This window comes from Chanos chanos, chromosome 4 (genome assembly GCF_902362185.1).
Source record: "Chanos chanos chromosome 4, fChaCha1.1, whole genome shotgun sequence".
NCBI lineage: Eukaryota > Metazoa > Chordata > Actinopteri > Gonorynchiformes > Chanidae > Chanos > Chanos chanos.
In genome coordinates this window covers 23,959,284-23,977,665 of record NC_044498.1, presented here as the reverse complement: position 1 = coordinate 23,977,665, position 18,382 = coordinate 23,959,284, and the positions used below count along the sequence as shown (strand labels likewise).

Sequence of the window (18,382 nt, the reverse complement as noted above, 5' to 3'; positions counted from 1 at the left end):
TTTCCTCGGTTCAGGCTGCACCCCACTGTGTATAACTCTAAAATACCGTATGTCGTATTGCACAGACATACCTTTCTTAACCTGTGTCACTTGTAACAACCCAGTTGACCAAGTGGTGTGACCACATCGTCATCTCGTGCAACACACTACATAGTTATTCATTAATTTCTGCTTGTTCGACAGAATCTGCAATTCACCTATAAAAACAGTGAAGACACAGAGAAAGACAGAGAGAACGGGGGAGAGAGAGTGAGAAACTGTCGTCTTCTCTGCAGGGCAGGAAAGGAAGCGCTGTACCACTTTAATCGCGGGTTGTTAAATCTTTAGTTTCCTAGAGGAACGGAAAGAAACAGGGTCCATAACAGATCCATCTGTAAACTTCTCTGAAACTCTAGGAAATGGCTGAAGTGGTGGAGAGCGAAGGTTTGATTTTCTATGTGAACGGGAAAAAGGTAAAACCTGCCTACATCCTACTTTGTCACTGCAGTGTAACATACATGTACACATATGATTCGGAGACAGTTTGCAGTTTTTGCAGGTGCAAAATTTTACCCTAAAATTTCACATTTAATCCGCAGTTCACGGTTCATAATATTATTTTTCATAAAGTTGTGTGTGACGACTGCAGTGAGTTGTTGTCGTTTGTGACTAAATCGTCCATTCCTTTCGACGTAGACCGATATAGACGTGTAGTAGCATTTATTTTGTCTGCTTTTCAACAGGTGATGGAACAAAATGTTGACCCGGAGACAATGCTTCTTTCATATCTACGGGGAAAGTGTATCCTCTGTCAAGTTCTTGACGAGTGACAACTAAAAATCCAGATAAAAGTTTATAGATATACTACTTGTTTATGCACTGTGAATGAACACTTGTCGGCATCGTCTACGTTGTTTCATAGCATACAATAGTCAGTGAAAAGTCAAGTCAATGTTTAGCTAACACTTGTTCTACTTCTTACTGTTTTTGTCCCTCAGCTTGTTTTATGGGTTCAACTCGGGTCATTGTGGCAGCCCAGCTGTCATTCAGCGAAATCAGCTCAGCTACAGTGCATGAAGTTTTACCCCTGATCAAATCCGATTCAGGCACACATTTGACAAATTACTCTGAATTAATGCAGGTGTAAAGGCTTTCAGCCATGTAATCGTCAGGTTTCTGTACTGTTGTCGAGACGACTTTGACTGATATTAACTGACAAAAGGAGCAGCTACTGTATGTGGAGACTTGCAGTTTTGCACTTGTGCCTTGAGAACCAGTTGAAATATTTAACTATTTACTGAGGTTTTCCCTTAAATTTACAGAGATATAATAACATCTTAGAGATAGTGTATTAAAGTTTATGGTCCCTTGGCTTGACACTTGTTCATTCACAGCCAGTTGATATTTTTCACTGTTTTTCACACTGATAGTTCTATGTAATCTGAACTCAAAACACATTTGTTTTATATGCTCTGCCAAAAGTATTGCTTATCCTCGGATTCCAAAAGTTGTTCTGCTTTCCATTCACTTTCCTGATCTGTTTGTCAACAATTCGTGATGCATTCCATGTGTAAACCAAGAGTCCTTCAAAACAAGGCAGCAGATTCAAAATGGAGTGTTCACATGAAGTGTTGTAGGGGATTGCTTCACAAGGAGACAAAACAGAGTTCTGAAACAAGGGTAGAAACTTGTGTTTTGCCTGCACACTCATGCATATATGTGTTTGGGGATTATGGTGTCCTTAACTGCCCATGCTTCCAGTGAGACTGACTGGGACTAAGTATGGCTGTGGAGGAGGAGGATGTGGAGCCTGCACAGTCATGGTGTCCAGATACCAACCTCACACCAAGGCCATTATGTATCCTTGCGCTTTATTGTCATAATAGACTAGAGCTGTGCAAACTAGTGCAAAAGAGTAAACTTCTAGCTTCTAGCTCTTGTTATTTTACTTGTTTCTGTAAACACAAACAGACCTGTAGCACCAGCTTTGTAACTTGAATTTATCGTGCTCCCTTTATTAAAAGAATGGTAGCAAGTTTTTCGACAGTCACTCCCTCTCTGAAAAGGGTTTCCCTTCTTTTCCAGCTAAGCTCAGAATTTCACTCAGATCTGGTGGTCTTTTGATGGTACTCCTGAGTTGAAACAGTGGTTTAAACAATAAGACTGTTTAAAACTAGGATAGTCTAAAATGGGAGGGTTGTTTTTCTAGGATTGCTAAGAGATTCTGATGTGAAACACATGGATTTGTCCACCGTAGTATCTTCAGTTTGCCTTTACTGACAATGCAGCCACTTCTCTGCCAACGCTTGCTTGCTGCCTGTATGTCAGCTGCATGGTGCTGCCATCACTACCGTGGAGGGTATCGGCAACACTAAGACCAGACTGCACCCTGTGCAGGTACCTTAAATACACATTATGCCATGACACATACACTAGAAGGATTTTTCTCTGACTTCAGATTCACACATAATGAATTTCATGACTAAATTCACCCCTTTTTCTGTGACCTCAAATTACTTTGTCTCCCAAAGGGTTTTTGCAGTTGATGTCTGTGAAAAATGCATACTTCTCTGTGCATTTGGCTACTTTCACCTAAAGCAGAGATCCTGGGAGCTGTAGTTAGTTTATACACCTATAAATACTCCCAATCTAGCTCTGAATGATACTCAACACTGACAAAGGTGTTGGACCATAGCATAAAGTTTTATCAGGAAAAATTTCATATCTACAATATCATCATCATCTTTATGGAATTTAACAGTTTCAGTGAGCTGTTTGTGTCGTATGGGGTCTTTCATGAAATGTACTCATTATTTGAATGTGTTTGGTGTTTATCTGTTTGTGTATGTTCTCAGGAGCGTATAGCAAAGGCGCATGGTTCTCAGTGTGGTTTCTGTACTCCGGGCATGGTTATGTCAATGTACACACTGCTGAGAAACCAGCCTCAACCCACCATGGAGGACATTATGGACAACCTCGCAGGTCTTTTTCTCAAAACAAACACACACACAAACACACACACGCACGCATTCTGATTTACACAATTATGTTTATGGATTTATAGGCAACCTCTGTAGATGCACTGGCTATCGTCCTATTGTTGATGGTTACAAGACCTTCTGTGAGGTAAGGGCTATCACTCAATCTGAGTTGTTGTTTTGTATAACACTTTCATAGGTGTCTTATGACCCCAGATAACATACTGTTTTGAGATAGAGCAGTTTGTCAATGGACATTTATGGTACCTTTTATGATCAGACCTCGTCTAATGAGTCTACTCTTTAACCCATCATCAGAGTATGACTCAGCAGCGCATGTTGCTTTCCAAACCATTCAGGAAAAGCTTTTCTTCTTTTTTTCTCTCCTCCTTTTCTAACTCCTCCTCAATTTTCACAGTTTGTTATGCATTCCTGTACTTGTCAGACCATAAACTTAGCTTTAAGACCCACCCCAAGAATGTTGGGAAAAATCTACAAGCATTTTTTTTAAAAGAAACTCATTCTTTGTGCCCTTTGTGTTCTTTGGGTGCTTCTTCACATGTAATTTATGTGAAGAGGCATTCAAAAGCATGTCAAAACTCAATTTGTGGTCACATCTGATCTTTTTAGTGATAATCCATCACATGTATTGTAATTACATTGTTTTCCAAGTCCCTGCAATATTACTGAGGTTAATTTGAGAGATTCCTAGCAGTCTCTATCTGTCCAGCTCAGCATCCCAATATGTTTCCGATGGAGTTTCAACACATTCATTCTGCAGTACAGCCATCAGCTTATGTAAAAGTTCACCTACATATGCTATTCATTTCTTTAGAGTGAAAACTGTTGCCAAGTGAATGGGAGTTGTTGCCAAGTCAATGGGACTGTCTCTATAGGAAACAGATCACTGGAGAATGTAAGTGCATATGTGCGCATATGCAGTATCTATCTAATATACAGTTATCAGATGTGTTTATTGCCTTGACCTCTTTAGCACAGACTTTTGATCACGTCGCCAGAGGCTGTAAATGTTTAATACTACGCAAAGACAAAAGAACTCTTTAAAGTTTTGCACTGTCATGACTGTTTGTACTTTAGTTCAACCAGTATTGATATCAGATTCTCACTCTCGTTCTCACTCTTCCTCTCTGCCACTCTCTCTCTCTCTCTCTCTCTTTGCTTCACTCTCTAATGCTCATTCTCTCTCTCTCTCACTCTCTCTCTCTCTCTCTCTCTCTCTCTCTGTCTCACTCTCCCTCTTTCTCTCTCCCTCTCTCTCTCTCTCTCTCTCTCTCATGCTCGCGCTCTGTCTGTCATAGGGTCACTCAGACCATCTGGAGCTGTTCAGTAAAGAGGAATTTCTCCCTCTGGACCCAACCCAAGAGCTCATTTTCCCTCCAGAGCTTATTGTAAGGCTGAGCACTCTTCATGAACATCAGATCAATGTGCTTCAGTGTGAAATATTCAGAGATGAAATTTTCCAAGAGTCTGAGTGATACAGTACCAATCTCTTTCTCTCTCTCTCTCCCTCTCTCTCTCTCTCTCTCTCTCTCTCTCTCTCTCTCTCTCTCTCTCTCTCTCTCTCTCTCTGTAGCTGATGGCAGAGTCTCAGGTTCAGCGGTCTCAGGTGTTCTGTGGGGAGAGAATGACCTGGATCTCCCCTGTGTCTCTGGAGGAGCTCATTCAGCTAAAGCACAAACATCCTCAAGCCCCCATTGCCATTGGCAACACTAATATCGGTCGGTATTGTTTACCCACGGATCAATGTTTTCTGTCTTAGTCCAATACACTCTTGTTCAGAAAGAAACAATGGCAGATAACTATTGGATCCTCTTATCCTTCCATAACTATCAATGCATGTGTTTTATTGCATTTAAATGAATCCTGATTGAGATCAGATCCGTTTATTAGTTTGTCAGTCACTCACTAACAACTTATATTCTTTTTCTTCCCGTCAGGTTTGGATATCAAGTTCAAAGGTGTCGTTCATCCGGTAATAATCTCCCCTACCGGTGTGTCAGAGCTGTTTGAGGTTAAGGAAACACCAGAAGGTTTGTATCCATTGGTGTGTCAGTCAACTATAAGCTACACTATACAAAAAGTAGTAACTTCACACCATACATGCCTAAGACAGTGTGTTTGGTGTGTTTGGTGTGTGTGTGTGTGTTTGTGATTAACAGGCGTGAGAATAGGAGCAGGCTGCAGTATCACTGCAGTGAAGGATCTGATGGAGCGACTGGTGAGAGATTGTCCAGCAGAACACACAGAGACATTCAGGGCCCTTCTGCAGCAGCTGCGAAATCTTGGAGGCCAGCAGATTCGCAATGTAGCCGTGAGTCCACCCTTTTACTAACACACAGCTGTTCTCTTTCTGTCCAGCTAATTCCCTCACTGCACTCTGTGTGTGTGTGTGTGTGTTTGTGTGTTGGTACTCATAATTTTTTAACTTAGGAGGACATTTTGCTGAAAGTGCACTATTCTGCTTGGGATTCCTTGTCAAACTGGGGTCAAAATCATAGTCCACACTAGTAAAAACCATTGCAGAGGTGTTTTTTTTTTTAACAAAACATATTTTTGTCATTGGTTAAACTAAAGTGTGAAGAATAATTTTGGGTGTGTTTGTGTATATATGCATGGTTAAATATATATGTTTGTGTGTGTGTGTAGTCCATAGGAGGTAACATTGTCAGTGCCTATCCAAACTCTGACCTGAACCCTGTTCTGGCTGCTGGGAGATGCATGCTTCAGGTTGTGTCAGAAGGTCAGTCTCATTCAAGTCACCTGACCTCTCAGGTCACTCGCTCATGTCTCTCGGTTCTCCTCGTCTTTATGATAGGATTTTAACTGGACTCTGCCTTGAGACATTTCCTAGTGGCTATTTGCATTACACTGTTTGTGTTTATCAGTGTGGATACTGTGTCAGCTGACAGGCATTTTTATACATCAACAGGAGGTAGACACGAGATTCCTCTGAATCAGGATTTCTTTGTCGGGTTTGGAAAGACAGCTCTGAAACCGGACGAGATTCTGCTCTCTATCTTTATCCCCATTTCACGAAAGGTAAAAAAACAAACAAACAAAAAACAGATGTGACGATTGATTAAATTTAAGGATGTGAACAGTAATGTTAACTTTGAAGAAGAAACATTTATTCCAAAGACAAAGGTCCCAAGACAGTCCAAAGATACTTTTGCTCATTGCATTATTTTAACTGCACCTGTACGGTTCAGTTGAGACTGGATCAGAGAGGACAGGTTTACCAGAACTTTACAGCTTTCCTCTGGTCTAAAGGCATAAAATTAAGTTATTAATTGATTTTACAGAATGGAAATACCCTGGTTTATGACACTGTTTTGTGCCAAAATCTCACAATAGCTTTCATTAACAGTCCTCCTATATCGACTGAAAAATTGCCCAGAAAAGCAGAACGTATTAGAAGATCTAACAGCGTCATCAGTTACTCATTTCAGCTCCATTTTGTTATGATAAAGAATGCTTGTCTCTGTGTTGAGCTGAGTTTTGTCCCCACAGTGGGAGGTTGTGAGGGCTTTTCGGCACGCCCCTCGTAAAGAGAACGCTCTGGCCACGGTCAATGCGGGGATGAGGGTGATGTTCTCTGAGGGCTCCACTCAAGTGAAGGAGCTCAGCATCTATTACGGTGGTGTAGGTCCTTCCACCGTCTGTGCTAGCAAGACATGTCAGCAGCTCATTGGCAGGTACCATACCCCCTCTCAATTAATTATGTGTATGTGTGTGTATATATATATATATATATATACACACACACACACACACACACACACACATATATATAACTCCATTGAGGTCAGTACAGAACACATTTACAACTTTTATTTCATGGCTCTGTCTTCCTTTCATTTTCAAGCAGAGTTCCTGAGTTCAACATTATGTTTTATTGTGAAACGTGTAGATGTGCTAAGAATATACCTTGTTGACTGTGGTCTAAATCCTTCATTTTTAACATCTAAAGGGGAGTTACTAGACATCCCTGTCATTAAAACATTGTTATGACTCTTTATAAGCGTATGTAATATCTTTTATAAACCAGTCCAAACATTAGATACCTTCTACTGCACCATGTACTCAGACAATTACATTCTCATGTTGTGTGTCTTTTTACATGAGTGTCAAATGTAACATAATTAATATGTAATGTGCATTACTTATTAATAATTAATCAATACTATCCATTAACAAATAGCAGTTAAGCTTAGTAACTAAATGAATTAATAATTAATAAATACCAGTTTTTACTTAGTAAATACTTAATACTTTGTATATAAGGTTATCACATTAGGACTGAATACAGTAAATGTGAGTGTTAATGCCTGTCCTTTCTCTCTGCTCTCCATGGTCCAGACACTGGGATGACGACACACTGAGTGGAGCGTACAGGACTCTGGTTGATGAGATATCTCTGGCGCCCTCGGCCCCTGGTGGGAAAGTGACCTTCCGCAGGTCTTTGACTCTCAGTCTGCTATTTAAGTTCCACCTCCACGTACTGCAGTACCTCAGGGCCATGGTGAGCACAGCACTTAAACTGCTCTACTGTCCACCCAAAGCAATGGTGTCCCTTCTTCTACTGGTCCTAAAGGGCTGGTGTTTCTCCAGGTCTTTTAGACTAACGAGTGAAGTATTGAGGTTTTGAAAACCCTGTTAAAGTGGTCTCATACTGCTTTGGTTCCTCAATCGCTGTCATGCAATGATCTAACATGATAGCAGAACCGGAACAAGCTAGCCTACCTTCTGAGAAGGAGATGATGATTAGAACACATGCTTCATATTTTTGATAATATCATTTAACTGTGTAGCTTATCATTTAAATAATAATTCCTTATAATTCCTGTTTGAGAATAACCTGATCTGTGCTTTTTGAATTCACTCTTGTTCATATTTTGTCACAGAATGTGATACAGGAGGGCCTGCCGATGAAGACGGCTAGCGCTCTGCAGCCTCTGCCGAGAAAAATCCAGCCCAGTTCCCAGGAATTCCAGGTCAAATCTGACAGATTTACATAACACAGCCCAGGAACTGCAGGAACTGGTCTGACTGTTTGCCTGGTGAATTAATGTGGAATATTTTGGCAGTGTGTGTGTGCGTGTGTGCATCTCTGTGTATGTATTGAACTACTTGTGTGTGTATGTGTGTATGTGTGTTTGTGTGTGTGTGTGTGTGTGTGTGTTTTCAGGCCGTGCCGGCGGATCAGCCAGGTCATGATCCCGTGGGCAGACCTCTGATGCATCACAACGCGCTGAGTCATGCTTCTGGTGAAGCCGTGTACTGCGATGACATCCCCAAAAGCGATGGAGAACTCTTCCTAGTGCTGGTCACCAGCTCCAAAGCCCACGCCAAGATCACGTAAGGAAACTTCAGGATTAGACAGCCCTAAATCTGTGTCCGGTGGAAGTGCTTTGTACTGAGACATGCTGATTTAAGCCTATTTGCCATGGTCCTTTGGATGCTTTGGACAAAAGCATCTGCAAAATGATTAAATGTAAATGCAAGTGATGGTAATACAACAGGAAAGTACATTCCATGTCTTTATGAATCTCCCTATTGATCTGTTGTTTTTACTTTTTTTTAAATAACTAAAAAATAATAAGTAATGCTAAGAATGAATGCTCTGTTAAAAAGTTGAAGTATGCTGGTCAATCTATGCTTTTTTGTCTGTTTAGTGAAATTTCCTGACATTTCGATTTTGTTCTTTCTAACAAATTTTCCATTATCCGTGCCCTTGGAAAGGATAATTGGTCCATTCAAAAGCACGTTATCGTGGCGTGTCCATTTATTTGGGACACACGCTCACAATTACCAAACTCCCCCTGTCCTGCTCCACAAAACCCTTCTTCACTGTTGTATTGAAAATGTATGATTTACAGAGGGTCACAGCTTTACTGTGTTAAAATAATTTTAAAAAAGCCTGATAGTAATAGTTAGTATTTGTAAATGTAACCTGACTGAGTTGTTGGCCTTACTCTGACAGTAACATTGATGTGAGTGAAGCTCTGAAGATTCCCGGGGTTGTGGATGTGATCACACACAAAGACATTCCTGGAAAAAAATGCAGGACCTTCAGTGGTTATGATGAGGAACTACTGGCAGACAGTGAGGTAACGTCTCTCCTTCCAGCCAATGCCACATGTCAATGCAATCAGTGGTATTCTGTCTGGACTGGCAAAGCCAGATACAATACAGAGTGCACATTAATTTGAATGTGCTTTTATTACAGTATATTTTCTACTTGAGATCTAAAAAAAATGCAAGGTTCAAGATACATTCATTCATGATACAGCAGTACCTAACACAATATAGTCTTGAATTGTGCTTATGGCTCTGTCAGCCTGGTTTTCGTATGCTTGTGACAGAATGTAATATGAATACTTTAGTATAACCCTACCTTCAGTGTTGTAAAACATGTAGATGTAACTCCAATTGTGTTTTAGACGTTTAATTTTTACTTATTCACTGAATGTATATGTAGCTGTATTGAGCTGGGGCTGGTGTGTATTGTTGTTCAGAGTTTTTCAGTGTGAGTTTTTCTGTGTGTGTGTGTTCCTCCGTTTCCCAGGTAACCTGTGTGGGGCAGATGATTTGTGGTGTGGTCGCAGACACTAAAGCGCATGCCAAACGCGGCGCGGCTGCGATAAAGGTCACCTACGAAGACCTGGCTGATGGCATCTTCACGGTGGAGGTCTGAGGAACAGCTTAGCCATGGCTTTATCAGTCATCTCTTTACTCTAACAAACTGTCCTCGCTCCCATCGTCCCCATCCTGCTTTCACCATGTGATCTTGCTTTAGTTATGGAGCCATCACCAATCAACCATGTGTTTGTCTCTGTGCTTCCAGGAAGCCATTGAAAAAAGCTCTTACTTTGAGCCTAGACGGGTCCTTGGGAGAGGAGATGTGACCACAGCTTTTGAATCTGTCGACCACGTACACGAGGGTGAGCATGTTTATCTGTGCAGACCTGTGTGTTTACTTATGGAACAGCCAGTACAGTATGAGTCGCAGGCTCGTTCTCCAAGTTTCATTTGTCTAATTTGAAGCCAGGTAACTCAAGAGCTTCATCACTCCATTGTAGCCACTATAACAGGCTTATAAGTTGTGTATGACAATACACATGAACAGGCATGAGTGAACAGGTCTGACTGACTGGTATCATTGCAGTGACATTAAAATGAGAATTCATATATCCTACACCCCAATCATGCACATGTTTATTTTCTTATTGTGTACCTTTTGGGGTTAGTTGAATTTCTGTATTATGTGAATCTGCCAGGAGAGCTCAGGATTGGGGGACAGGAACATTTCTACATGGAGACACAAACCATGCTGGTCATTCCTGTGGGAGAACAGAAGGAGATGAAGGTCTATCTGTCCTGTCAGCACCCATCTTTTGCACAGGTAAACCAGTATACCTCTCCCAGTGAAGCCCAGCCTGGCTTTGGGTAGACCCAATACAATATATACTGTCTTGATTTGTCATACACTGATTAGTCTTCTTGTCATCTTGTCATTTTGAACACACGCACACAAACATATACACATGTATATATACATATACATATATATATATATATATATATATATATATATATATATATATATATATATATATATATATATATGTGTGTGTGTGTGTGTGTGTGTGTGTGTGTGTGTGTGTGTTTGTGTGTGTATGTATATGTATATATGTGTGTGTGTGTGTGTGTATGTATGTGTGTATATATATATATATATATATATATATATATATATATATATATATATATATATGTATATAGACTGCATTGCTGTCTGTGCTGTAGGAGTCCATTGCTGAGACGCTGAACATCCCATCCAATCGTGTGTCGTGCCATGTAAAGAGGATTGGTGGAGCTTTTGGCGGGAAAGTGACTAAAACCACTGTCCTGGCTTCCATAACTGCTGTAGCTGCGTGGAAGTGAGTCAGAGAGATCACAAACTTCTGTGAGCTTCCACAAACAGCAGCTGTGTCCAAAATACATCCCTATTCCTTCATTTACACTGGCCTACATAAGTGTTTTTCTTTTGTCTTCACCTGATTGGTTGTTAGTTTGTTTTCCTTTGCTGAACTTCCGTGTTGGGTGGTGGGTGGGGATGGTTTCTGTATTGGCAGGTCAAAGAGTTTAGAGGTCTCCACAGAGTAGGCACAGGGATGATCTGAGCATTTGCGTAGCTGTTATCACAGATTATATGATTTTGTTTGACTTTGTAAACACGGGTCCCACGCAAGAGTTTGTTTACACACACACACACACACACACACACACACACACACACACACACACACACACACACACACACACATATATACATATATATATATATACTGCATTGCTGACAGCAGCTCTGAGATGTTTACAGTTATGAGTCATGGTAACAGGAGGGATTAGGTCTACTAGTAGTATGTGTGTGTGTGTGTGTGTGTGTGTGTGTGTAAAAAAAACCCAAAACAGTAGTTAAAAATGAGTGGACAAATACTGTAGTGAAACATGATGATTACACTATAGTTTGCATGTACATTACTGTAAGTGAATGTCAAAGAAAGTGTTTTAAAACACAATTAGATTTGTCAGTTTCGCTGCGTAAGAAGTCAGGTCCCATTATGTTAATATATGATAATAATGTTATTGAACCACTCTTCTTGAGAATTGCTGTTAGGAAACTAATGAGGCAGTCATTTCTGGTTTAATGGTAGAACCTGCTATAATAACCATATAACCAACAGCTATGAAACACTGGTAACTGTGATCTACCATTTGCCACCTGCAGGACTGAGAGGGCAGTGCGCCTGGTTCTGGAGAGAGGCGAGGACATGTTGATCAGCGGAGCCCGCCACCCAGTGATGGCAAAGTATAAGGTGAACTTTCATAAACATAGTACAGCCACCACTCACATATGATTGTTAAGCTGGATCGCTGCATTACCACCATGTACTCTACAATGAAATATGCATGAATTTGTACATTTTTTTTTATTCTAATTATTTACATTTCTATAATGGACAGTGGTTGTCAAAGTGATTATTTGTTGTATTTAGGTTGTTTTTGGTAAGACATGATGCTTGGTCTTGTTTCCTGAGTTTATGTGTTTGCAGAGGTTTGTTATGTAATGAAACAGTCAGCGTGTGTGTGTGTGTGTGTTTGTATGTTTTCAGGTTGGCTTTAATAATGATGGTAGGATACTTGCTGCAGATCTGCAGTTCTACGCTAATGCGGGAAACACAGCTGATGAATCTGTCCTGGTGAGTCCATGTAGAGCTGCTAGCACAGTGTGTTCTCATATAGAACTCTTTCTTATATAAATCCTAGACTATTGTCTTAAAAACAGGATATCTTGTCTTATTTATGTGCTGTTCCTTCTTCATGTATTTGGCCTATTATTATTATTATTATTATTATTATTATTATTATTATTATTATTACTGTTTCACTCTACTTTATTATTGTTGGAGCTGCACCCATGTATATGTAGACAAACAGAGTCTGTCTTGTTTCAAAGATTGGAAAGATCAGCTGTCATATTGTCGTGATCCTCAGACATTTTATGTGTTCTCATCTATTAGGGGTGTTATGGTACACAGACCTTAGGGTTCAGAATGTATCATGTGACTGTGGTTTATGTTCAGTATGTTTTTGGCACAAGGCTGGAACAAAGGGAATTCCAAATCATTTAAATTTGCTGATTTTGCCCAAAGGGGAATCATCTGTTGAGAAGTTGAAAATAAGCATTGTTGGGCATTTGGGTTGGTTGGTAAAATAATCAAAAGGTGTAGAAATGGTTTTTGGTTATAATCTTCTTTATTGAGGCTCAGTGATGGTGCAAACGAAGAAGAAGAGGAGAGGAGCCGCTCCTTGCACACCAGATGTTGCTATGCCTGGGCCTTGATGTTACTGACTAAAGAAAACAATTTCTCGTGCAAAGATATAGCCATGCCACCCAAGGCCTTTTGACTTTGGCTGTCATAGATAACAAGCACCTCAGACTCACAACAGAGACTGGAGTGAGTGCACTCTGCTTAACCCTCCAGTTCATGTCCATTAGTGTGAATTAGTATTTAGTTCTGTGAATGGGAGAATGTGGAAACATATGGATATGAGCATACAGGGATGTGTACGTGCCGTACGTGCATGTACGTATGCGAGCATGTGTGCGTGAGGATATGTGTGTGTCTCCTCTGATCTTAATACCACAGAAAATATTCAGCTAGGCCCCACAGCATGCAGTGTGTTAGCTTGTGAAATAACAACTTCTGTGTGTTTTTAAGATAGTCAGGGATTGGAATAATAATGCAATTGGTATTTTGCCATACATGATTTTTCATGTGATATTTATATCAGAAGAGCTGTTTCAGAGTTTTAAAGCTCAGAATTTTATAAATCCCATGTACCCCAATGGAAAATTGTTCCGTGCCTAATACATGACTAACTCTGATACCTGTACCAAACAGTTTGGAAAGAATGCATGTACTTGTATAGCTTTACCATCGACAGCTATTGGTTATATTTTTCCCTCTGGACCTGCATATCACTCTGGTGGTTTTCACATCTTCAGGTTGCTGAGAAGATAATTATCCATCTGGATAATGCCTATAACATTCCCCACTTACGAGGCCGCACCGCTGCTTGCAAGACCAACCTGCCCTCTAACACGGCCTTCCGGGGGTTCGGAGTGCCACAGGGCTTGTGGACTTTAGAGGGCATGATCACTGATGTGGCCATGAAGTTGGGCCGCTTGCCTGAGGAGGTTAGCCGTTGACCGCAACATCTTAATTGTTTGTTTGTTTGTTTTGTTGTTTGTTTTTGTTTTCTCACTGATGCATATATTCACATTTGGATGTCTTTGGCATTATACCTCATGTGAGGTGAGCTTTGTTTGAGGCTTGGCTGGAGAGAATAACTAAAGATCTGATGTCGTTAAATGGTCTAAATAAATACACAGGTAGTGATAGACTGGTCATTCATACAGAGCCCAGTATTGCCCTCTGTCTCAATGCAGTTTGAAAATGAACATTATTCATGATTCTTGTAATGGAACTCATTCATGCCCCATTATATATATATATATCACGCTTTGTTGTTACTTTTCTTGCTCTTGAGAAGTGCATAGATGAATTTCACAAAGCAGAATGAATGAGTCAGGGTGCATTTTGTGCTGCTTTTACAGATCCGTGAGATAAACCTGTATAAGGGGGTGAGTCTGACACACTATAAGATGGAGTTTGATGCTGAAAACCTCACTCGCTGTTGGAACGAATGCAAAGAGAGATCTGAGTATGAGAGACGTCGCCAAGACATCGCCCAGTTCAACCAGCAAAACCAGTGGAGGAAGAGAGGCATTGCCATTATACCCATTAAATATGGCATTGGATTTGCAGAAGCGTTTCTCAATCAGGTTAATCATCTACACAGATAATATTCACCATGTCTCATTTATCTGTATGTTCAGTATATGTATTTCAATACATCATTCCTGTGTGTGTGTGTGTGTGTCTGTCTGTCTGTCTGTCTGTATCTGTGTGTATGTGTGTGTGTGTGTGTGTGCACTTAAAGGCTGCAGCTCTGGTACACATCTATAAGGACGGTTCAGTTCTTGTGAGTCATGGAGGTATCGAGATGGGCCAGGGAGTGCACACTAAGATCCAGCAGGTACTTCCTCTTTTTCACTTCCTCTTTTTCACAGTGCTCCTTTGGACCATCCTCACTGGAACCATAAGACCCCCTCTGTCTGTGTACAGCATTACTTCTCCCTTCTTAAGCCTCCACAATACTCCTTTGTTTTCTCTTGTGTTGTTCAGGGCAGTGTGTTCACAGAGAGAGTGAAATTTGACTGGGCGTCTAAAGCTCTCTCTCTCTCTCTCCTCTGTGACTTCTCTAGGTGGCGAGTCGAGAGCTAAACATCCCCATCTCTCGGATCCATGTGACGGAGACCAGCACCTCTTCTGTTCCCAACACCTGCCCCTCTGCTGCCTCCTTTGGCACCGATGCCAATGGGATGGCAGTCAAGGTACATGCCAATCTAAGCTCTAACAGGGCAAAAACTGTCATCACAACCATTTATGGCTGTAGTCTTCCCTCTTGCCGTGCTCCCAGAATGAAGTCTTGTGACATTTAGAGTAGCGTGCTTAACTGCTTTACGTATTAGAGTGCTGATTGCACAGCGGGTTTGGTTGATATTTATAGACACTATTCTGTTGATTTTGTTGATTTTTTTGTTGTTTATCTGTTTATTTCTATCTTGCAGAATGCTTGTGAAATTCTGTTCAAAAGACTGGAGCCAATCAGGAAGAAGAACCCCAATGGAACCTGGGAGAGCTGGGTAAACAGAGCTCATATAAATGAATTAGTGTTCATTGCTTAAATGAACAGTGTCCAGTAATTAAGTTGATGTGTAAGAAATGAAATAATTATAAACATTTAAAAATATGTGTTTACTCTAAGTTAGATGCTCTAGCATTCTCAGTTGTTTGTCTTTTTTTCCTCTTTTTGTTACCCATAGATTTCTGCTGCATTCCTTGAGAGGATCAGTCTGTCTGCCACTGGATTTTACAGGTGAAGAGCACTGCTTCTGAGATTTGAGACCTGATCTTTAGTGTGATGATTTACTAAATCTGTTTGAGATTTTTTTTGGTCTTAAAGACATGTTATTGAGGCTTTGTGTGTTGTTTAGGGGTCACGACCTGTTCATTGACTGGGAAAAACAGGAGGGGCAGCCATATGCCTATTTCACCTACGCTGTGTGCTGTAGTGAAGTGGAAGTTGACTGTCTAACTGGAGAATACAGGGTAATACTGATTTCACTTGCCATAATCATTGAGAATCCTGAATAGTCAAACAAGGTGCATGAAATGCTGTTAAAATACAATATATGAAAATATAAATGTTACGTTGGATAAAAATGGATAAGCTCAGAAATGTATCATATAGTTGAATGAGGCTCGTGTAATTATGAGTAACTGTTGATGCTTCTAATGTGTTTCATTGGTCAGACGGTTAGGACAGACATTGTGGCAGATATTGGCCGAAGTATAAACCCATCTGTCGACATTGGCCAGGTCAGTCTCCCTTTTCCCTGCAATACCACACATCAGCCACACCCACACCCACACCCAGACACCATTACTGAAACCACAACTGCATACAGTCACACAGTAATGTGAAAATGGAGCTGAGAGGACAGACCCAACAGTTTGCACATTTTAGTTCAGTGTGTATGCATTAATGTAAGCTGTTTAAACCGCAGTACTAGAGAAATTGCCTCTGAACCAGCACTATACTAGTGTTCAGGAATAAACCCAGAGCTAAAAACCAGCTGCTACAGCTAACCAAACTGAAAAGGCAATGTTTGTCAGGCAAAAACAAGCCAGGTGCACCACAGCCATTCAGATAACACACACCTCGGTCTTAAAGAAAGACAAAAAAGAGAACATACTAGCTGTTATCTAATGTAAACACGGTTTGTGGTGGAGGTTGTGCCTAAGTGGGTTAAGTGTGCTGTGCGTGTGTTTAAAGGGGAATCTATTGTGCGTGCCTGTGTGCGTGCATGCGTGTGTGTGTGTATGTCTTGTGTATGTGTGTATTTCAGATCGAGGGAGCCTTTGTGCAGGGCATGGGTCTGTATACGACAGAGGAGCTGAAGTTCTCTCCGTCTGGTGTGCTGTACACTCGTGGCCCGGGACAGTATAAGATCCCTGGCATCTGTGACATCCCTCTGAAGTTTAACGTCTACCTGCTGTCTGGCTCCAACAACCCCCATGCCATCTACTCCTCCAAGGTCAGCTACACCCTCTTTAACAGAAAATGACTATTTTAAATCTAATTTGTTGAGATCATGAGCACTAAAGGAAGGTTAGGCTTGGAGCATACTACTTCAAGAAACCGATATTGTACTGTACTCAGGAGGTAATCTGGGAAAATAATATAGCTTCTGTTTTATTTCTGTGTAATTGTACATTCTCTCAGGTTGTATGTAAAATACCATCACACGCTCCCTCTCTGTTTGTGACATCAGTGTTGTTTGCCTGTGTTTTATTCTCGCAGGGTCTGGGTGAACCCGTTGTGTTTCTGGGTAGCTCTGTGTTCTATGCCATTAAAGACGCGGTGACTGCAGCACGGAAAGATGCGGGTCTGAGTGGGCCGTTTACTCTAAACAGCCCTGCCACCCCTGAGAGGACCTGCCTAGCCTGCTCCTCACGCTTCACAAGAATGGTACGAGACACAAAGCAAGAGCCGTTAATGCTACTGTCGCTAAAAATAACACTAAATGTCATCATCCTCATCACTCTCAACATTACCGTAATGCAGTTTATTTCAAATTAATTTTATGAAAGCAGAAACATCTGTTAGGGGTATTCATCACAGTGCAGAGAAAAACTGAGAATATTACTAACCCAATATGAGGATGACTGCAAAAAATGTAAGAGGGCTGAACTGATGATATTGTGAAGAGATATATGATTTCAGTCTGGTGTGCTGTGTGAATCAGCAAACATACCAGCAAACATAGCATTGTGGTTCTTGCAACACTGAAGTTTCCAAAATGAACATATTAAATATTAAGAACATAGAACCAATTAAATGTTTCATACCTACCTGCTAAAACTAGTTACATAGTTTAATTATAGTTTTATAAATAAACCACACCCTTTGACTTTAGTATTTTCTGTTTCAGGTAAAACAGTGCTTTTAATGAAAAATTGTCTCATTTGTGTTGTGTTTTTTTTTTTTTTAAGATTCCAGAAAGCCAGCCCGGAACTTTCCAGCCATGGGCTCTGGATATCTAAGCAGTGCCTGTATTTGTATGTATGGTAAAGCATCCTTGGCGATCCAGAGATAATTATGACTGCCTTTCTGAACGCCCTCTGTTGACCCAGAATAACCTGCTTAAACATGGCTCTTGATCGTAGTGCAGCTCAGTCAAATCAATCTCAGTGTTTGTCTTTTCAAAATGAATTTGCATGATCTTAAGTGATTACGTGAACGTACCACGACTGCATGACCGTGAAATTACTGTAAGACGTATGAATTCTTTTGGAGTAATAATGATTATGTGTCTTAAATGTCAGAGATGTTTTAGAGCATGTAAGAGATGTTTGGAGAATGTAAGGGGTGTTTTTGTACTGTTCGCTTACTGTGGTATATTTGAATTACAAAGCATTACAATGATCACACTATCAGTTTGCATTCTGTATGAAAAACTCACTAAATTCTGTCATTCCAAACAGTAGTCACACTACTAACAATGTGAAAATGATATTCTGTCTGTATTGATAATAAATCATAAAATAAAGCATTTTGAAATAAAAAAGCAAAGTGTGAGCTACAGGGCAAGTGGGGGTGTCATTGCTCTTGGTGTATTTCAACTCCTCATGAAAACGTCTTAT

The 18,382-nt window shown here is 40.6% G+C and overlaps 1 protein-coding gene across 3 annotated transcripts; it reads left to right on the top strand.

Moving 5' to 3' along the window:
- The first annotated feature begins 211 nt into the window (after positions 1 to 211).
- On the top strand, positions 212 to 18,330 carry aox6 (aldehyde oxidase 6). 3 transcript variants are annotated; one of them, XM_030772548.1, is made up of 35 exons: positions 212 to 452; positions 723 to 780; positions 1,741 to 1,837; positions 2,268 to 2,376; positions 2,835 to 2,961; positions 3,044 to 3,105; positions 3,793 to 3,843; positions 4,277 to 4,366; positions 4,552 to 4,696; positions 4,916 to 5,008; positions 5,138 to 5,289; positions 5,625 to 5,718; positions 5,908 to 6,017; positions 6,489 to 6,673; positions 7,338 to 7,500; positions 7,883 to 7,972; positions 8,167 to 8,336; positions 8,962 to 9,088; positions 9,547 to 9,669; positions 9,826 to 9,922; positions 10,259 to 10,383; positions 10,788 to 10,921; positions 11,773 to 11,860; positions 12,158 to 12,244; positions 13,555 to 13,753; positions 14,138 to 14,394; positions 14,553 to 14,648; positions 14,878 to 15,006; positions 15,244 to 15,318; positions 15,499 to 15,551; positions 15,670 to 15,784; positions 15,989 to 16,054; positions 16,585 to 16,773; positions 17,040 to 17,207; positions 17,732 to 18,330. In XM_030772548.1, exons 1-35 carry the CDS (start codon positions 399 to 401, stop codon positions 17,780 to 17,782), a joined length of 4,029 nt encoding a protein of 1,342 aa, XP_030628408.1. In that variant the 5' UTR covers positions 212 to 398; the 3' UTR covers positions 17,783 to 18,330. The 3 variants fall into 3 exon arrangements, with proteins under 3 accessions (XP_030628408.1, XP_030628409.1, XP_030628407.1); XM_030772549.1 differs by having other exon boundaries at positions 13,555 to 13,746; positions 14,167 to 14,394; positions 17,732 to 18,329; XM_030772547.1 differs by having other exon boundaries at positions 3,793 to 3,873; positions 13,555 to 13,746; positions 14,167 to 14,394; positions 17,732 to 18,329.
- The last annotated feature ends 52 nt before the right edge of the window (positions 18,331 to 18,382 follow it).